The 20,415-nt window shown below is 45.7% G+C and overlaps 4 protein-coding genes across 6 annotated transcripts; 2 read left to right on the forward strand and 2 right to left on the reverse strand.

The window, feature by feature from the left end:
- The first annotated feature begins 451 nt into the window (after positions 1-451).
- On the forward strand, positions 452-4,854 carry LOC100843818. Its single transcript, XM_003578258.4, has 2 exons — positions 452-1,215; positions 1,420-4,854. The coding sequence occupies exon 2, from the start codon at positions 1,494-1,496 to the stop codon at positions 4,437-4,439; it is 2,946 nt and encodes a 981-aa protein (XP_003578306.1). The 5' UTR covers positions 452-1,215; positions 1,420-1,493; the 3' UTR covers positions 4,440-4,854.
- A 471-nt stretch (positions 4,855-5,325) lies between these two features.
- Positions 5,326-7,008, forward strand: LOC104584695. Its single transcript, XM_014901848.2, has 2 exons — positions 5,326-5,523; positions 5,621-7,008. Exon 2 carries the CDS (start codon positions 5,632-5,634, stop codon positions 6,193-6,195), a length of 564 nt encoding a protein of 187 aa, XP_014757334.1. The 5' UTR covers positions 5,326-5,523; positions 5,621-5,631; the 3' UTR covers positions 6,196-7,008.
- LOC100844123 (probable WRKY transcription factor 2) lies at positions 6,866-11,181 on the reverse strand. Its single transcript, XM_010239983.3, has 6 exons — positions 10,620-11,181; positions 9,336-9,841; positions 8,809-8,976; positions 7,969-8,708; positions 7,686-7,892; positions 6,866-7,591 (listed from the first exon to the last, which is right to left on the reverse strand). Exons 2-6 carry the CDS (start codon positions 9,792-9,794, stop codon positions 7,093-7,095), a joined length of 2,073 nt encoding a protein of 690 aa, XP_010238285.1. The 5' UTR covers positions 9,795-9,841; positions 10,620-11,181; the 3' UTR covers positions 6,866-7,092.
- Positions 11,182-16,326: 5,145 nt separating this feature from the next.
- On the reverse strand, positions 16,327-20,230 carry LOC100844417. 3 transcript variants are annotated; one of them, XM_010239986.3, is made up of 5 exons: positions 19,911-20,230; positions 19,737-19,773; positions 19,523-19,644; positions 19,342-19,405; positions 16,327-17,246 (listed from the first exon to the last, which is right to left on the reverse strand). In XM_010239986.3, the coding sequence occupies exons 1-4, from the start codon at positions 20,160-20,162 to the stop codon at positions 19,343-19,345; spliced, it is 474 nt and encodes a 157-aa protein (XP_010238288.1). In that variant the 5' UTR covers positions 20,163-20,230; the 3' UTR covers positions 16,327-17,246; position 19,342. The 3 variants fall into 3 exon arrangements, with proteins under 3 accessions (XP_010238288.1, XP_003578308.1, XP_010238287.1); XM_003578260.4 differs by lacking the exon at positions 16,327-17,246 and adding an exon at positions 17,608-18,127; XM_010239985.3 differs by lacking the exon at positions 16,327-17,246 and adding an exon at positions 17,608-18,013 and having other exon boundaries at positions 19,911-20,228.
- Between the last annotated feature and the right edge of the window lie 185 nt (positions 20,231-20,415).

Genomic DNA, 20,415 nt, shown 5'->3' on the forward strand with positions numbered 1-20,415 from the left:
TCAAGGTCTGTACATCATCCCACTTCTCCATCTCGTGCGTGCTGTCATTGGATTAAAATTTAAGTATGTCAACTCGTTTCTAACTAAAAATTAGTCAACTTCTATGTAGCAAAACTGTAAAAAAAATTCACCCAAGAACTTATACTGATGAGAAAAAAAAGATCATTCCACTTGTATTTTAACAAACAGAATCAGAATCCAGTCCATAACCGGGTGACCCGATCGCCGTGCAACATCTGGCCGGCTCTGCGGCGCTACATGTGCCCAAAGCATGTGAGGAGGCAGAGCCGTTTGGGTTTTGTCCCCGCCCGTCCTCGCTTCACTCGAGCCTTGAATGGGAGACGACGATAGTGCAGTGCCCTAACTGCGGTCTCGCCTGGTCCCTCCCTCCATCCGGCCCAGAATCTGCTGACCCAACACGCGGGAGACCGACCCCTAGACCTGGACCTGGACGCCCCTTCACGAGTATCGTCTGTCATATCATCTCCGGAAGCAATTACATTTGGAGTGGAGGATCACGGAAGCTCAGGTGTGCAATCAGAGGCGCTAATCGCATTGCAGATCTGCTGGAGATTCTTGGGAGCAGAGCAGGCGCATGTAGTTGTACTAGTCTAGCAGTTAAAGCAAAGCCTGGTCAGTGTGCAGTGGACATTAATCCATTGGTCCATCTGATCCGGCCGGCCAGTGAATGAAACACACAGAGACACAGGTAGTAGTACCAGGTACATCTCCGTTTCATTTCATTCAATCGTCTCTGCCTGATCCGGCTTCCGGCCAGTCCAGTGCTTCGCAACCATGCCCAAACTTCCATCCAAGCATCATCGGTGTTGCTGCATCAGGTCTTGGTCGCGGGCTGCCTTTTGCCTTGGTCTTCGCGGCTCTGGGATTCTTCTAGCCGCTGCTCCTTTCTCTTGCGCCTTTTGATGTCATCTTCCACACAGTTTGTTCTTTCTTCTTCTTTTGCCATCCCCACCTCTCAAATTTCAGGAGTACTTTAGTTCAGAACTTCAGAGTTCAAACAGCCACCGACTTTCAAAGTTTCTTTACGCCTCGAGACAAAATCATAGGAGGGGGTACAATTAATTCTATGTTTGTATACCAAAAGTTGGGCATTTTTTTAGTCCTACCGACTTCCCTGTCGCCTTGGGTTCTTGAAGCTCGAGCAGGTCTGCCGTCGCACCGCCAAGGGCATTGTTGGATTCTTGAAGGCTACTGGTAACTTCCTCAGTCTGCGTCTATTTTATTTAGTTTGGCGAATGACAAGTTCCTTTGCTTTGGCGTTTTAAACTGCATTATCTGACTCTTTACTAAAAAACCCTGCATTATCTGACTCTGCATCGATGCATGTTCGTTTGTGTCCTCGATTCTAGTTCGAAATAAGACAAGAAATTTCCTTGTTTTTGCTGGATTTTTTGACAGGAAAAGGAGGACGAAATTACTAGTATGAAGTTCTTGCCAGGGAGATTTCCATCTTATTGATTTGCTTGTTAACCATGGAAGGGCAGCGAAAGGTTCCATTCTACCAAGATGTGCCCAAAGACATCCCCATCGCCACAGCGTCCCTCAGCATCAAGACGACCGGTGCCGGATGCCGCCGCGGCTCCGACTGGTCGAACCCCGCCTCGCCCTACCTCAACTCGCCGTCGCCGCCGTCTTCCGCGTTCGTCTCGGCTCTGCAGTCTCCCTACATCTCCCCTCGAGTCACCGAGCCGCCGCCGCCGCATCAAGAAACAAAGGTCTCCAATGCCGCCGCCGCCACCACTACCGTGCCTCCGCCGGCGTCCTGCACCAGCGGGTTCCTCTCGGAGGACACCGACGCCCCAAGCGCCTCCCGCACGCCCCCATCGGAGCGCTACGACTCTCGGGGCACCGACCTCCGCAGGTCTTCCGATGGTGGCGACGCGCCGGCGGCGGCGCAGCGCGTGTCGTTCTCCTTCTCCATGCCGCGCGTCTCGCTCACACGTGGCGCCGTCGCGTCGCCCATGTCCAAGTCCAACAACAAGCTCCGGAGCTGCGACGTGTACATTGGTTTCCATGGCGAAGGGATCCCTCTCACGAGATTCTGCAAGTGGCTCAAGTCAGAGCTCGAGCTGCAAGGCATTGCTGCTTTCATGGCCGACCGCGCTAGGTACTCCGGCGCACACAGCCATGAGGTTGCAGACCGTATCATCTGTTCAGTGTCTTTCGGCATCGTGGTTGTCACCTTTTCTAGCTTCCTCAATCCGTTCGTCCTCGAGGAGATCCGGTTCTTTGCTCAGAAGAGGAACTTGGTGCCAATCTTGTTCCACACCCGAGTGTCAGACATCGCCGGGCTGTTTGACAGCAAGCCGGAAGACAGGGAGGGGATGGAAGCGTTGGAGGGGCTAATGCGCTGCCATGAGTTGAAGCTTGAGACAGACGAGAGCACCTGGAGGAGCTCTGTTTCAAGAGTAGTTGCCATGCTGCAATTGAAGCTTGGTCGAGGGACAATTGGTGAAAAAGAGGGCGAAGGGATTGAGGGGTTGCCTTTTCCGCGGAATAGGCATTTTATTGGTAGGGAGAACGAGCTTGCGGAGATCGAAGGAATGTTATTCGGGTGCACAGGCGATGCCGAAGATGCGGTGTGCCAGAGTGGCACCATGCCAAATTGTGGATCCAGTGGCGTGTCAGATGGATTTGCTGATGAGGAGAGTGACACGGTGAGGACATCTAATGGCTGCAAGAAGCCTATGTTGGAGGCATTTGTTGATCCAGCGATTCAGTTTTCGTCAGCGAAAGTGCGAAGCCTTCAGAAGCAGAGACCAAAGCACATGAAGTCAAGATTCAGGTGCAACAGCAAGGATCATGGCAATGGCAATATGATCTGCATCAATGGCATTTCAGGCATTGGCAAGACAGAGCTGGCATTGGAGTTTGCATACCGGTACTCACAGCGGTACAAGATGGTGTTGTGGATTGGAGGGGAGGCCAAGTACATGAGGCAGAATATACTGAATTTGTCGAGGTATTTGGGGCTGGATATCAGCACTGAGACTGAGAAGGAGCATGGCAGGATCAGGAGCTTTGAGGAGCAAGAGTTGGATGCTTTTCAAAGGGTGAAGAGAGAGCTTTTCAGGGATGTGCCTTACTTGCTTATCATTGATAACCTCGAGAGTGAGAGGGATTGGTGGGAAGGGAAGGACCTGCAAGACTTCTTACCTAGGAACACTGGAGCAAGCCATGTCATCGTGACAACACGGCTCGCGGTAGTGATGAACCTTGCACCAATGCATCTTCCGAAGCTCTCATTTCATGATGCTATGATCCTGATAAAAGGTAAAACGAAGGAGGACTACCCTCCTGAGGAAATAGAAGTTCTGAGAAAATTCGATGAGCAGCTGGGACGACTGAACTTTGGGCTGTGGCTTGTTGGTTCACTGTTATCTGAGTTAATGATTGCTCCGGGTATTCTGTTTGAGGCAGTTGAGCGGGTATCACTGAATGATAACATGATCGTGCTCAGTTCCGGTGATGACAACTTATGGCAGAACAATTTGTTCCTAATTAAGCTATTAGTGTTCTGCTTCGCATTGATGGACCAGGTGAAAGGAGGCTGCCTTGCCTTGAAGATGATAACAGTGGGCTCGTGGTTAGCTCCATCTCCTACCTCATCAACTCTGCTAGCTGCCATGGCCAGCAAGCTGCCAACAAAAGCCAATAGCATTCAGTTGTGGAGTGAATCCCTTAAGACCGCACTCTTGTGCGGCACACACTGCTTTCTACCACCGCAGGCAAGGAAAGCTGAGGTGGAGTCAGCACACCTACTAGTAAAACTTGGCTTGGCACGAAAAACAACTCAGCCAGGTTGCTGGATCCAGTTTCATCCAATCATTCAACTGTTTGGCAAGATCAGTGGTGGTTTGGCGCCTGCAACTGCAGCAGTATCTGGTGTCATAAGGACTGGCAATATGTCTATGTACACTGACCACATGTGGGCTAGTGCATTCCTTCTGTTTGGCTTCAAATCAGATCCACCCGTGGTTCAACTTAAGGCGGTCGACTTGGTGCTCTTCATCAAGAAGATAGCACTGCCCCTAGCAATCCAAGCATTCATGACATTCTCACGCTGCAGTTCGGCATTGGAGTTGCTCAAGGTGTGCACCAACATCCTTGAGGACACAGAGAAGTCAATCGCATCGCGGATTCAGGACCAGAAGCAGGGATCACTGTGCTGGAAGAAGAAACTGCAGACAAACAACCATGTTGACGAGTTCATCTGGCATGAGATGGCACTGCTGAAAGCAACGCTGCACGAGACAAGGGCGAAGCTACTGATGCGAGGTGGGCTATTCGACAGTGCTGAGGAGCTGTGCAGAACCTGCATCAGCATCAGGACGGTCATGCTTGGCCATGACCATGCCCAGACAATGGCGGCTCAGGAGACGCTTGCAAAGGTGGTTAGATACAGGAGTAAAATCTGAGACGTTGCAGATAGCGTGAGCTGTTTGATATCAGTATCCAGATTTTGTTTTTGCTTCTTTTTGCAGTGTCAGTAATTCAGTACTCAGCAAGTGAGCATTCCTGATCAATTTCTGATGGCGACACATTTTTGTTAGATCACAAAGTTAGCTAGTCTGTTGACAACATGTGTTAAGTTAACAATTTAACGCACCAACTAGCTATGTGCAGTTCAGTCTCCTAAAGTCAACTACTGAATTTCTAGATGAAATTTGAGGGAGTAATATAGTAGAGTTCTCTGATGACTTGTGTCTGAAACATTTCTTTGATTTATTTGATGACTCATGTAGCATATGAGCTAGCAAGCACTGCTTATTTCTGCTGGAAATTTTGCAAGACAACTGCATTGAGTAACATTTAGCAAGGTATCTAATGTAACTGACTTGACTTGCCAACCTGCTATGTGCAGTTCAGTCTCCTAAAGCCAACTACTGAATCTCTAGATGAGATTTGAGTAATATAGTAGACTGCTCTAATGAATTATGTCCAAAACATTTCTTTGATGACTCATTCATGTAGCATGGAGATATTCTGATATATTAGCAAGCACTGCTTGTTTCTGCTGGACATTTTCGAAGACACCTCACACCTGCATTGAGAAGCATTTAGCAAGGTGTCTCTACTTTGTGACCCCTTGTGCAACTGCTTAATTCAATGCAATTTTGCTTTGCGATGTTGATGCTGAATCTCAGACAATTCCAGTAAATGTCCCCCATCTTTGTCTGTGTGACATAAGGGGAAAAAAATCAAAGTTGTTGGTCCTCCTTATCACAGCAAGTACGAGGTAACAGGGGAGAAGTCGCTTCCGGAGAGAAGTACTCCGTACTTGTTTTTAGAGAAACTGGCACTCGATGCTTCTTGCCGATTAAAGTTCTTGCCTCTGCTACACACAATGTAATCTCTGTAGGCATTGCATTGCATGCCCATTTTGTGAGATGAGGAAAGGACCATGGCCTCATCTTGCATGATGGCCTAGGCATCTTGATCATGCATGAAGTCTGGACTCTCTCGAGAATGCCAATGGATGTTCACTGGAAATTCATGCAGGTACAGTAACAGACTAAAACAGCAGAAACAAGTCCTTGACATATATATGTGACATGCCATGTCTATGCTCGCTGCTAATTAACCTGCTTGTGATCAGTGCCGGCCGCCATGGATGTGACCTTCGTGTGCTCGTCGGGGGAGGCGCCGTTCAAGATGGAGGTGGGCTTCTTCGACACCGTGCAAGACATCAAGCAGAAGCTGCAGGGCCGCAAGGGCTGGCCCGCGGCCGCCATGTCCCTCTCCCACAACGGCGATCTGCTGCTCGCGGACGACGGCGCCATCGAGCGGCACGGCGTCGTGGAGGGCTCCGTGATCCGCGTCGCACTCCTCGACGCCGACGGCCGGAGCCGGCATCAGCAGCATCAGCGGCAGAAGAAGAGAACGAGACCGAGCACCAAGAAGACGCTGCGGGTGACGGTGGTGTCGCGGTGCGGGGCGGGGCGCGTGGAGGTGGCCGTGGGCGCGCGCGGGGCGCCCGTGGGGCCGACGCTGCGCGGGGCGCTGGCGGCCGCGGCCGGGTTCCCTCTGCCCCGCGACGGGGCTTTCTTCTTCATCCACCGGCAGGGGGTGATGGACGAGTCCCGGTCCTTCGAGTGGCACGGCGTGGCCGCTGGCGACGAGGTCGTCGTGTTCGACGGCTCCGTGACCAGGGGCGGCGGCCCGGCCTACTGAAACCCCGAGACGAGACCCCCCGGCCTGGTCAATGCAATTTGTTCGCGCGGAAGGGAATCAGAAATTCAGAATCCACGAACCCTTTACCTCGGCCGATCAGTAAAACCATCCCCACGGCACTTGCTCGCGAAACACAACCAAACCAGCCAGCGCCGTTCTCTTCAGTATTTTTACAGCAAGCAATAGCATCTCTCCGATTCAACAATAGGTTTATCTCCTTTTGTAACTGGGATGCTGCGTGTATCCCGCTTCTAGAGCAATCTCTGAATCTTCAAGTCTAAAATTCTAAATAGAAGTAGATTTTTTTTAACTAGCGAAGTCAATTAACCAGATAAACTGTATCCCTATTCGTTTGAAGTCCGCATACCTTTGTCAGTGAAAACATCGTTCACTTTGTTTTCCTTTTGCAGTTCTTTCCCTAACAAAAACACAAAAGGAATAGATTGAGGACACGATTTGATTAGACAACAAGGAATAGATGTGGCTTTGTTTATCTACAAAAGGGAATACAAAAGGCCCGTACGTTTTAAAAAGAAGCAATAGTGAAGCTGTGGTGTAACAACACCATTTGGGTCTTCTATCAACCAAAAAAAAAAACACAACAGATTATTAAGCAGGGCACGATGGAATTGCAAGCAACCAGTCTTCCTTCAGACAACTACGTACCAAGTACTACGGAATTGTTTCAAGTTCCCATTGTCAAGCTATCCCCTTTTTCTGATTACAACTGAAATATATGAGAAATATTCTATGCATTCTTTGCTTAAAAAATGATCAGAAGAAAAATGAAGTCACCGAGAAAACTAGAACAAAGTTATCCTGTAGCAAATTCTACCATGTATACAGATCAAGCTGGAGCACATCTACCTTTTCTTTCTTTCTTTCCTGCCTATTTAATTACATCTGAGAACCAAAGGGGGGCCTGCTCATCATTTGCTGGTAAGCTGATGAGGCTGCATGTTCTGATTGTGGCCCTGGCTCCGTCTTCGGCTGTCCTTCTGGCATCATGAGCCCTGGGTAGCCCTGCATCATTGATTGCTGATGAGCAGCGGGCATTGGAATCGACATGCCTGGAGGAACCATCCCGAAGCGGAAATTGCCTGCCGCTCCCAACTGGCCTCTTGGTGGGAGACCAAAGGAACCGAAAGGAGTTGAACCACCAAACTGACCAAAGCTGCCTTGTGCTTGTTCTTGCCGACGATGGGAGAGATTAACCTGCGGCATAGATGCTGGAGCACTGCCAGAACCAGAGCTCGCATGCCCGCTATTTCTCGCTGCTGGAACTTCATGGTTGTGCTTTCCCTCATATGTTGTGATCACAGATTTCAGATCATGCGATGCTCTTTCCACGTGCTTGCGCACTGAACAGCCAGGGTGCGTGCATTTGTAGTAACTCCTGCAGACAAATGAAATGATGTTATATTTCATGACGAATACCAAGACTCCCAAACATTACTAAAAATGTCAAGCTGTGAGTGAAATGTGCTCACCTTGGATTTGGATTTCCTTTGACAACCTTCTGACCATACTTGCGCCAACGATACCCGTCATCAAGGATGTCAACCTCACTGGTTGTCTGAACAACAACACGAGGCTCCCGGACAGATCTAGATGCCGCAGCCACCATGTCAATTGTGCTGGTGGTGGAGGTGGCGGCGGCGGCAGTAACAGTAGCAGTAGCCAAAGCATCCAGCTTCCTGAAAAAGAACCAGGTTCATAAATGAATACAATAGCATGCCAGCATTACGTGGTTAAGTGGCAGGCGGCATTAACCTTCTTTTAGATTCAGTCTCATCTTCACCGCCATCACAGTCTAAAGATACGGTGCCATGTGTTGCCCTGTCAATCTCCTCATTAGACAGTGTTGATGAGACATCGACTGCATCTTGAGACTCCACGATAGATGTATCACCATATGCTGATACAGGAAGGCGAGTACCAGGTCTTGCATCAACACCTTCACTTTGCACATCTTGGATACATCCACTTCTACCATTTTCCCACAAAGATGCAGAGTCGAGCCCTGCCTGCAAACCAGGGTTCTTCCGGGCATTGACTTGTGGATCACTGATGTGCGACAAAGGGACACCTGAGTGGGGGTTTAGAGGCGGCAAAGGGTGATTGTGAGTACCCTTGTAGATTATCTCTGTTATCTGACCAACCTGAGAACGCTCCACTTTTTTCTTGACAGGGCAATTTGGGTGTGTGCATTTAAAGTAGCTCCTTGGATACTCGGTACTCTTAACTTGCTTCGGTCCATATTTTTTCCAGTTATATCCATCCTCATCTGGGGTGCTAATTGTGGCAGAAGAATATTCTCCATTTTGATCTGTCTCATCATCTTCCTGTTCTTCAGAAGATGAGTGATCATCACCGAACATGGAGTCAGATGTCTTCGGTTTAATAATTGTTTCATCCGCAGTGTCCTTGACTGCAGTAAAGCTTGACTGCAAATTGGATTCCCGCTGATGAATATTTGACAATGACTGGTTTGAGGGACAAGCATTGTAACCCTGTAGAACACAAAAAAAAGGCACACCATAAATGCATAGAAAAGCGAGGTAGGTTATTTTGGTAACAGAGGGAGCAGAAATTAAGAGTCAAGCAAATCACCTTTTCCACTGTTGATAAACTTGGCGCTTTCGAACCTAAGTGAGGTTGGAAGGAAAAAACATCATTACTGAATGTATGATCTTCATTCATCCTGGCAGCTGGTGGTATTGTTGAGTTAGCATTTGTAGCCGGAAAGGGCAATTTCCCAGTAGTTGGAGAAGGCTGCGCCTGCAACAGACCATAATCATTTACAGCTACATTCCCATAGAGAATATCATACCGTAAGTACATATATGTATTTGACTATTTGTGAGTGTTGAATCAAGACAGAAATCAAACTTCTAAGTTTCCTAACAGAGAACCATTGTTTGGACATCAATATTCTGCATAACAGACCATGTTTCTATACTGCAAACGGACCATGTTCTATACAGTAGACATCAATCATGAATATACTTCAAAAAAGCTTGGCAGTTGTAACTTTCATGTGTTTAATGCTAAATCGAAGAATAGCTTATCAAAATCTTGATAGATGAATACTGGGTCATAATAGCACATTAGAAACCAGTTACAAGAAGATGCCATACCATAGAATTGTAAAGAAAAACCGGCGACTCAAGAAGAGTAGTTGGACTAAGGCCAGGTGGAATTGCTATGGGTGATCGAATAACTGTGGATGAACCAACACGAGATGTATCTATCTTCGGAATGCTGAAACCAGCTCTGGAAGCCATGCGCTCTGCCAGACCGCCATGTGGGTTTGGTTTCTGATTAGCATTGAACAAGTTTGGTTCCAAGGAAATATCCTTTTGAAGTGTAGCTTCAGCTGATTGAGCAGGCACTTGGTCCCTCAAATCCACAAACTCTCCTCTCTTCTCTGAATGATCATGGGGCTTATTGCTACCATTTTCACTGAATAAATTGGAGAATGGGCCAGAGCTGAAGTCTTCATTCAAGAAGCTTGACATGAGTGTTCTCGGACTGGGAGTTGGGGGCATGGCCATCCAGTCCTCCATGATGGATCCTCGGTCACTGGTGCCAGCCATGTGAGCAAGAAATCTTCCTCAACTTCTTTGAAACAAATCTTCCTCAGCTGAAACAAGTAACACAGTAGACCACATTAGTACAGTTGAATCATTAGTTTTTTTTAATCAGACATCTAATCAGTGTTGATCATCACAGAGAAGAAGAAGCATTAGGTCATTTGACTGTAAAGTTAAGCAAAAAAATCCTTTTCAGAAAAATGCTGATCAGAATCATAAAGCACAAGAAAATAGTAAGAATCCAGGACATAAAAGCTAAACCCAACATACATGGCCAGTACACAGACCAACTCAGTTTTACTGGTCTACAACATGATAATAGGTACTCCGTATAAGTGAAGAAACAACAGACATGGGCTAAGAAGATGAACAGACAAATTAAAGGAAACTACTAACTTGGATAAACCACTGAATTCACACAGAAAAAAAAAATCAACTGCAGCATGAGCTGTTGTAAACTTTACAAGCATAGCCTCTGAATCCATGTTCAGAAACCGTAAGGACAGCACTTGATATGGAATGGATAATCCAATCCACTGCGCAAGTGAGCCGCCAACTTTCCCCTGACAAAGCACTAAATCCTCAAACATGAATTCCCCAAAGGTGCAATTTTGATGCGAAATGAAGATATTCAGTTATTGAAATGATACAATTTCCTAACCAAGATACAAACTTTGCAGCCAAAACCATCTCCGTGAACATCAAGAAATTTCAGGCGAGCGATTTTGATGCAGGGTAGCCGCTTTTATATCAAAAAAAACTCTAGAGCAGACGCAGGCGCTAAGTACAAAATAAAAGCAGCCGAAAAGGAAAATGTCCAAGTGGCACCTCAAGTGGGCGATGCCTCCGATACCGGATGATTGCTCCCTCTTCTCTTCCTAAAAGCGAAGCCGAATAGGTGGATTGGAGCAGAGGGCGACAAGGTAGTCAGAACCTGATACAGATCATGTGTCTGCTCGCTCCCATCGATAACGGAGAAGAAACAATCGAGAGAGAAAACCTAACAACAACCTGAAAATTTCCTTTCCTGCAAAAACTACTGAATTTTGGACAAGAATTTGCCTTTGTTGATCTTTTGTTTCCCTGGTTCTTTCCCCAACCAAGAACGGAGCCCACAGACGAGGGAAACAAAGATCTTGCCGAAACAGATGAGGGTAGGTTTCCACTGACTCCACTAACCAAGAACTCCCCCCGCAAAAAAGGGAGGAACACACCGAAAGAACCCTGTTGCAAGAGGAAGAGGAAAGAGATTAAGGTGCCCCCTCCTTTCTGCCCTCGATTCCCAGCCTCTCGGTTCTCCGGGTGCTACTTTTTTTAAGGGGGGATAGAGAAGAGAGAAAGGCGGTTTGACCAAGGAGAAGGGAAGGGGACGGGAGGGATGTTTTGGAGGATTTTGTTGCCAGTGATGGGCTGGCTGGCTCTAAATGGCAAAAGCTGTCATCTACTGGTTTCAGTTCAGCCTCTGGTGTGTTTTTTGCGTGTTATGTTCGTATATGGTTAATTAGACATTTACTATCTCGCTTGTTTACTTTCTGTAGGCTTTGGGTTTATTTTTTTGGAATCGTAAAAATAAAATAAGTCCATGGAAAATTTCCTAATAATCATTGGAATCAAATTTTGGCCTTAATGGAGAACGGTTCCCTACTTTTGCTGTTTAGCAATAGAGCGTAAATGCCTTCTCTGTTACTACCATCTTTAGAGCACTTCTAAGGATAGAGGTTTGACCGCTTTCGCTGCGTATCATACAGATCCAGATACATGCATAGAAACAGGGGAAATATCCATGTAAACAGTAATTTTCTGGCGCACTGATTTATTAGCAGTACAATGAAAAACCATATATCACAAATTTTAGTGTTGGAGATTGGAGAAGTTGATTGACTATAGAATTCAAACAAAATTAGGAATGTGACAAGACAAGCTTCAGGAGGTGAGGGTGAGTTACCTGAACACGAGGTGTCAAGACCGATCCTATCAACTCAACGGTGAAAACACCTTGCCAAACACCTTTATATTTTATTTTTAATGAGTAGTTCAAGGGCCAAACTCATAAAAAGGAGTCTTCTTTTGCTTATTAACAAAACGAAAACCCATGTGGTGAGGGTGAGTTACCATCTATGATTATAAATTATAATAGACGAGCAAACGGATATAGAAATCATTTGAGGGCAAGACTGTCGGAGAAAACCCCTAAAGAATAATTGTGAGCAACAGGATTTCAACCCTGATTGGTGAAGTCATGCACCCACAACTCCACCATCACACCAAGACGTGTTTCTCTATAGAAATCATACACCTTCAAGAGTGTCGTAGAAAAAACTACCTACACATATTATGTACTATACACATTTTAGATATACCAGGCCAACACAAATTGTATGCCAAAGTTTGTGAAATCTCTCCCGGTGCCCATTTGCGATGTGTGGTCAAGAGAGACTCGCCCTTCCCCGGCTGTTTTTGTCTCCCTCCCTCTGTTCACGTAGCATACCCTACCCGACAAATCTTATCCTTCCATTACGCCTTATCTTCTCGAGCTAGCTACCTTATCTTCCTCTGAAGTCATGCGAGGCGGATAGAGAGAGAGAAGTCAACCCTCCATCGTGCTCAATGGCGTCGGCTCCCCATCTTCTGTGTCCATACGTCGCTTGCCTTCCCCACCTGCCACGCCCAGTGCCTATGTCCCGCCCCTACCGTCGCCTTACCAAGCTCCGTGCTTGCCAGTGCAGTCTGGCCCCCACATGCGCCACCCGATGGAGTAGCCTGTGCTTGTCGACGCGACATACAAGCAATATCTCCTTCCCCCTCAGAGATTTTTTTTGTGTGATTTTGAGCATTTTCTCGACACTCCAACTTGAAAGCACACTTCATTTTGCTGATTTTTTATTTTGGAACTTACAAAATGTGTTTAAAGTTTTAGAAAGTTTACAAAAATTGTTAGAAGCTCTCATAATTTGTTGGTAGCAGATTTTTATAAATCTCTCACAAAAATTATTAAAACTTTCAAGAAAATGAAATCACTCAGATTTTGTTGAAAAAATAATAAGATTAAAATCTGTTAATTTTTTTGGAAATAAAATCTCGAAAATTTTATTGATAGTCCCTGATTTTTCTAAAAAAAACTCTAAATTTTTTACTGAAACTCGACATTATTTTTAAAGTGCTCTTTTTTTAAAGATCTCATTTATAAAAAGTTTTAGAATATTTTTGAAAACTCTCCGATTTATAAAGCTCTCTAAGATTTATGGAAAATCGTTGGAAACACACTTCGGGAGCATCCATGAACACATGAAGGGGTGGGAGAGGCAACGTGAGAGGAGGTGCCATAACATCTTGTTCCGGTGACACCTTCGAGTTGTCAAAATGTGACCTTATCAGGCGTTCATTTGCAAAACTAGTCACAACCAGTAAGTTCATTTCTATATGTCTATGCATCTTGCCTTTTCCTGACAAGGAAATTGAGGGGAAATGTTTTTTGGTCTCTCCCTCATATTCCAGATGCAATTAATATTGCGTCACCATTGAATCCTCCTCCACCCTTAACTCTGCCTCGTCTTACCCGATAGGATGACATCATTAAAGTTGTTCGAACTGGACCGTAAGAGAAATTAAGTATATAATCATCAAATCATCATTTAGACTATGGTAGTCCAAATGTGCATATTTGAGAAAACTTGCATATTTTACATGTACGAAGTAAAGAAAAGAAAGATAATAACAATATTTGTTATAAGTGTTTAAGAGTTATATACCATTATATAATGTTTATTTGATACAAATCCAGTGATATCACTTTTGTGTCACAATAATCTCGTACTACTAGTCTAATAGTCGTAAGAAATTGGACAGAGAGAGTAGTTGTGCAACCACAACTTTGGAACGATCACTCTTGATGGCTTAGCAACACTACTGTCGTCGGATAACAGAACTTAACATCACAAGTAAAAATTTGTCAAATGATGCATGCGCAATGCTTCTTGTTCATGTAATAAACAAATCCAGCTAGCTTTTTTTATTAAGAAAGAGGTAGCAAAACTTGACTGAAAAATATATCCCGTCGACACTGCTCCGGTGAAACTTCATCGTCTGCACCAAAAGTGTGTTTACACTGATACATACAATTATTACATACTTTTTATTTGAATAAAAAGGGGCATAAATGCAATTATTCTGATATGGCCATTAGGAGTTATAGCACTGTTGGTGAGTCTGGAGGTCCTTTTCAAATATGTTTTTGTCCAGTTGCAAATAAGGAATTTTCTTATGCAGCGACAAGTTTCAACAAGTTAGGTTGGGAAAGGCCATGTTTGGGTCCATGTCTTTCTCTCTGCATGGAAAATATGCCTCTTGGTATGAGTGCACGGTTGGTGAATGAACACCTTTTTTTCCAGCAGGAGCTGGAGTTCTAATGTCATATTTCGGGGAAGAAAAGAAAGCTAAAGGACGAAGTCATGATGTTGTAGCTATAATTGCAAAATGTCGTCTGTCTAACCTTGAAAGATCAAGTTTGTTTTTAATTTTAGCTTTTCCTGGTAGGAAATACTAATGAGATTTAGTTTTCAACAATATAAACACGGAAATATGGTATCCTCCTTGCATATGGAATAGGGATTTCCAGAAATTAGCACCCAGCTCTCTTTTTCTTTCCTACTTCACTTCCTGCGTCCTATATGCTGTGTCGCCGCAGGCAATAGCTTGCGCTATGCCAAATGTTTGTCTTCGACAATTGCCGCTTCTGTGTGATGTTTCCTTAAATTTCCCCACCTAGTCGAAAGTCTAAACCGTATCTCCAAGCTCCGGTTTTGTTGTACTTTTTTTTAATGTCTTTTTGAACTGTATGATTTTTAAGCTGTTTTTTATATATTATTGGGCCAGTACTTATAGGGTCGGATTTTTCCATTTGTTCCATAAAATATAAAAAGAAACGTACTCTGATTTATGTCTCCATTTCGATCCATTTCTCGACGATCAGGAGCGGTAGAGGACACAACAATAAATGTTGCCGCACACATTTATCTGCCTTTCTTTTTGTAAATGCCTGAAAAAAAAAGTACTGCTACATAAACACAGGAGGAAACATACAAAACCAGAAAAACCAGTTGGCGGCAATGTGGCGTGCGTCGACGGGGAACGCCCTCCGACGAAAGGTAGCATCTCCACGGTAGGCCAATAGGCAATGACTCGTGCATCGGTGCATGCACCTAGCCCGATGCAACTCAACCGGAAAAGTTCGCGTTTTCTTGTGCAACCCCCGTCGTGACGATGACAGTGTACTTTGCCGCCGTCTCAACTTAATTACCTTGCCACGACGCAACAAAGATCGCCCACCCAGCTGATTAGTTAGATCACGACCGATCGTATCAGGGCCGCTGCTAATCCATGGGGCAATTGGGCATGCACGCGAACATGCTAGCTAAACTAAAGTAAATCGGCATCCTTGTAATCCACGCCTGATCCTCCTCGGAGCCGCCGATGGACTGATGGATCCTAGGAAGAAAAAGGATACGGTCCAACAATCCTAAGAAGAAAATCCACGTCATTGTGCTGGAAAAGGAGACGAAACTTCTATCCAACTGTTCCATATGTAACAGATCCACGTGTACGGAGTTGCCACTTGGTTAAATTAGTGATCATCTACATCACGGTTCAGTGAGATGGTAGGGAACTACGATTTGTCTTGTCCCACTCCCCAGTCCCCACAGACCTCACTTGATACAACTCGTGGGCACGACGTCGATTTGGTACCGGGATGAGATGGTTTTGGCCGGTCCAATTAGAGGGCGTAAACAAGGAACCGGCCGGAGCAAAAACCCTTATTTAGAACGGGAAATGCTACCAGATCTCGCCAAAGTTAATCTGCAGAGTTTTTTGTTTCAAGAGTACGAAGACGATGTACAAATGTACAATGAGTTTTGGTGTTACTAAAGGTTAAAAGAAGAAAAACTGAAAGAGAGGTCAATGGTAGGAAACAGGCGACCCGGATTTCATGCACGTAGGTGCGGTTGCTCAAGGATTAGAACTAAGATCGCCTCACGTGGGATCACATGCACGAGCAAGACTTTTGCGTCACAGAAAATGTAAAAATACCCCACATATATAAACACCCCACTCATTTTGCATGCCTTTCTTTAATGATCTCAGATTACTTCCGTAGCCGGACATCGAAAGACTAAAAATTAATTAAAGCCGCGGCTTTCTCCGTCGATCCTGACGCGGTTAATTATTCCCGTCCTTTTGGCCTGACATGGAACCTGATCCTCGCTAATCTGGCCGACAAACAGGGATCAGGCTACGCAAATGGACCGGGTTTATACTATTATTCAGAAGACCCGGAGAAGCAATACGAGGAGGAGCCCAACAAGTGCAGCACTCCCACTTTCCATGCAAAGAAAAAGAAATGGCTGGCTCGTTCGTTCGTTCAGCTCAATGATGTGGTCTGGTTTACGAAAAAATAATTAAGATTCTCTTCGAATTAGAGGTGCAACACGGTGACCCTCAGGTACCTTTCGACACTTTTTAGTTTAAACAAATGAACTAATTTTTTTAAAAGTTATGTCATTTTAAAACTTTAATTCATTTGGTTGAACTAAAGAGGATCAAATGTACCTCACGGTCACAAAAGTTGCAGCTATACATATAAGTTTGGACAACCAAATTGATGGTTGATTCACGCATCGTGGTGTTGGCTTGGGGTGGAGCCGGTATCTCTGGGGGCTAGTGGCCGTTGACAGGACCACACGACACAGTGGCTAGCCTGGGCAAAAGCGACTTGCATGTTCCCCAGCGTACTACTGGCAGCCCAGTGCACAATGGGATGATCTTCTGGTCCATCTCTCTGGTCTGATCCTCATCCCAGGAAGCGATCATAGCAGTTCGGACTTTGGACCCAGCACAGCACTGGATGGATCCAGCGGCGGAATCTGCAACTGCAAGGAAGGGACTTGACCTGACTGCCTGAGCCGTTGAGCACTTGTTACTTGTTCAGCATCTGTCTGTCAGAGACTCAGAGTTCGTCACATGTTATCCTGACACTCAACAGTTGGAGGTTTTTGCTCACGGTTTATTCCAGACTGGAGCATTATTAGGCGTCCTGCGAGATTATTTCCTTCTTCTCATGGAAGTTTTGAGGTCTCAGATTGCTCAGGAGATCTGGCATTCTGGCCAGGGGTTTCGTTTGGCGCAGTTGTGTTCTGTCGGTTTCTTCAGCTATCTCTGTTTCAGTTGGATGGATTTCTGCAGTTTGGCGTGCATGGATGATGGATCTATCTGCTATAATCAGCCTCCTGATTTTCTGCGTCCATGCGTTGCGGAGCTGAAGTTTGCACATGCTCTTCTGAACTTTCTTCTCCCTGTATTTGATAGCAACATCTTCTCCTTGGGAGCCGAATTCTCTGGATCAAATTCAAATAAGCTAGTTCCCCGCTGCTAGCACACAAATATGCCAATGCCAACAACGTTCTCGCAAAAGGAAAACAAGAGAACATAGTCAGATTTAAACGAAATGGGGTTACACAGGGATAAGGTGCTGTTGAACGCCTTGCTCGTCAGATAGTTCATTGCCACGAAAACATTTGACAATTGACTAGAAATAGGTCTCAGAAGCAGCATCAGTTAAAGTTTCCAATGCTCGGTTCCACATTGCATCACAAGGATTTACGTGAATGTAGATATCAGCTTACAACACCACCAAATTGTTTTCAAGTTCTTAAAACATAGCCCAAGTGCTTAAGAAATGGAAAAACTAGATATCGAAATAACATAACTCCGCATCCATCTGTACTTAGAAATGAAAATTGAACCACCATGACACTTGTGAGCATGTTATGGTTGCAACCAACTTATGGTTCTACCAGAGGGCCATCCACATCACAAGACATAATGAACACAGGAATTCCCTATGCATTAGTTATAGATGCAATATGATGAGTTGATGACCACACCAACCTAAACATCATTTGCAGTAGTTAACATATGAATATAATGAATATAAAGAATACAGTCAGCACATGAGCACATCATTGCTAGATCCTTTCCACTTACAAAAACATGATCATACCAAACCTTGTATTGAAAAATAGCACCCCCCCCCCCCCCCCCTCCACAGCTTGCATGTCCTTTACCCTGAACAGATACATTCAAATCTCGTATCCCTGCAATCAGAGTGTAGCTGGTGCAAACCAATCCATCTATGCAACTGCCAATTCCTGAAGTCCCAAACCATGTGGCTACAAAAGAAAGGTGTTTAGTTGGTTCCAGACTTCTAGTACACTTGGTCCTTCAACAACTACGCTTCAGTCATTCAGGCCATTATAGTAATGGAATAGCTAAAACACACGCACCTGAAAATTTCAAAATTTTAAGTCATTCTTTTTGTTCAATGTTGTTTCGGTCAATTGAGCCAATTTTGTGAAGTTTCAGTCATTTTTTTAGTTCTGTATTTGTTTTCCTTCAATTTTAGTTTTGTATTTCTTTTTTTGCAATTGCACTTGAACTGTGGGTACAAAAGCAACTGAAACATGAGAAAGTATCAGGCAATTGCATATATATTTAAATTGCACTTTAATGGGGGTTCACAAAAGACAATGGGCATTAATCCATTGCAGGTGGTTAGTACCATCAGCACTGCCCCCCATCAGCACCAGGGACGGATTCAGGGGGGTAACAAATCTACCAACTTTCAGCAGCAGTGGTCGCTGTGACTTCAGCTGGCTTTTAGCATTTTCGACCCCCCGCCACAATTCTCTCTAACCAGCAGCAACAGCAAAGAACCGCCCAGCTGGGCCAGATCTTGGGCCATTGGGCTGCTTAGCCAAGGAAGCGGGTTGGTCAATAGAAAGCCTTGCCGCAAAACCACACACGTCTGCACGTCGCCCGATCGATCAAAATCGATCCAATTGTTTTCTTCTGTTCTTGCGCAGCCGGCAGCGCCGTGCTTCTTCCAGTTGCGACGATCGTCTAAGGCGCTAGCTACGACACTCGTCGGAAATATTTCCAATATCGCAAGATGTGAGCGTGTGAGTCTTCGTATGTTATCTTTACTTTGTTTAAATTGATGACGTAAAATCTATAAAAGTAGAAATTAGAAATCTAAAAGGCTACATTTTACCTCTGTGCTCGTAGAGCCAACTTATAAAATTAATAGATATGGAATTTTTCATTCATATTGCATAACAAGATGCATGTTTTCATTCTTCAATGGTTCTAACTTTTTTATGATTTTAGTTCTTGCCCCCCTGATCGGCACATGCTGATATGCAATGAAATTACGAGATACTGAATGTGGTTTCATGTCTCCTGTCGTCATGAATCAGAACTCCAACTTTGATAGCATCGGGGTAGTGTATATTGCAAAACTGGTTATGTGGTTGTGTTGTGCCACCATTTTGGAACAAGAGAATTCTACCAATTGCACTGGCAAAAATACTACTACACTGATTAGAAATCTCAAGATCTCAGGTGTTTCTCCTAGCTAGAACCTAATTGGATAGTTTCAATACATCACAAGTCTGAAATAGTTAGTGAACACCAGATATTGTTAATGCACGGGGGATACCTCAGTAAGCCGCGGGGCTATCGTCAAGCTGGTTCTCATCTTCTATCTCCACCTCCAAGATTTCCTGCCCAATCAAAAACCTCGTCACCATCTTAACAACTTCCGCGTGCAGCACTGCCCCTCGCGCCACTATGAAGAAGAGGCAGACTGGCATAGAACGCCGGAAACAAACAGAGCTCACCGGTATACGGTTCTTGAGGTAGTTGCCGATCCGCGCGACGACGGTGGCGCGGGTGTGCCAGAATTTTCCCTTGAGGCGGAGCTTCACGAACGGCCCGTCCAGCTCCGCCAGATCAACTTGCCCTGCCACCAGCCACACACCCATTCATTCACCAAGGGGACAAGCAAAATGGTACTGCAGTGCGTCGACGGCGGAACCGGTTTGGGGTTTTCACCTGTTATGCCCACCGACGTGTCGAACAGCTGGGCCAGCTGAATCACGATGCAGGAGAGAGACCAAACAATGGCGTCAGTTTAGGGGCTACAGGGCGGGATGGCACTGTGAGCCGTGGGTGCCGAATAGATGGGGATGAGAGAGGTGGAGGGAGGGAGGGAGGGGGTTGGCTTGCCTCGGCTTTGGCGTCGACGATGGCCTGCCGGACGTTGTCCTCGGTGAGGTCGAGCGACGCCGTGATGGCGGCCGCGCGAGCGCGACCAGGCCGGCGCCGGTGCCGTAGGCTGCAGCGATTTCCGGCTGCTGTACTGAGGCGCGGTAGACCGGCGGGGAAAGGAGCCGAGTGGAGAGACGAGGAGGCGGAGGCGGCGGCGGCGAGGGGAGGGCGGAAGACGAGGAGGCGGGCGTGGATGGCGACGAAGGCCATGGCCGTTGTGGATGTGTAGAGCAGACGCTGCCAGGTGGACCTCCTTATCTTTTCCAGTGGAAGGCTTCCAACTCCAATGACCGATTTATCGTACAGAGTATACCTGCGCATGGCCGGCCCGGCCCGAAGCCAGACGTCCCGGCCGGGCTCGGGTCTCAATTTCCAGTCCCAGACCCGGCCCAAAAGTCTGAAAAAAGCCCGAAATGGCAAAAAACGGATTTTTTTTTGGAAAAATAGGTATAAAAATTATTTA

The sequence above is a fragment of the Brachypodium distachyon genome, chromosome 4, assembly GCF_000005505.3.
Source record: "Brachypodium distachyon strain Bd21 chromosome 4, Brachypodium_distachyon_v3.0, whole genome shotgun sequence".
NCBI lineage: Eukaryota > Viridiplantae > Streptophyta > Magnoliopsida > Poales > Poaceae > Brachypodium > Brachypodium distachyon.

Coding starts and splice junctions, on each gene's coding strand:
- LOC100843818 (XM_003578258.4), top strand. CDS start 1,494: ATGGAAGGGCAGCGAAAGGTTCCATTCTACCAAGATGTGCCCAAAGAC.
- LOC104584695 (XM_014901848.2), top strand. CDS start 5,632: ATGGATGTGACCTTCGTGTGCTCGTCGGGGGAGGCGCCGTTCAAGATG.
- LOC100844123 (XM_010239983.3), bottom strand. CDS start 9,794: ATGGCTGGCACCAGTGACCGAGGATCCATCATGGAGGACTGGATGGCC. Junction 7,893..7,968: donor GAGACTGAATCTAAAAGAAG/GTTAATGCCGCC, acceptor GTTCTTTTTCAG/GAAGCTGGATGCTTTGGCTA. Junction 7,592..7,685: donor AAAGGAAATCCAAATCCAAG/GTGAGCACATTT, acceptor ATTTGTCTGCAG/GAGTTACTACAAATGCACGC.
- LOC100844417 (XM_010239986.3), bottom strand. CDS start 20,162: ATGGCCTTCGTCGCCATCCACGCCCGCCTCCTCGTCTTCCGCCCTCCC. Junction 19,645..19,736: donor CACGTCGGTGGGCATAACAG/GTGAAAACCCCA, acceptor GGCTGGTGGCAG/GGCAAGTTGATCTGGCGGAG. Junction 19,406..19,522: donor ACCTCAAGAACCGTATACCG/GTGAGCTCTGTT, acceptor TTGATTGGGCAG/GAAATCTTGGAGGTGGAGAT.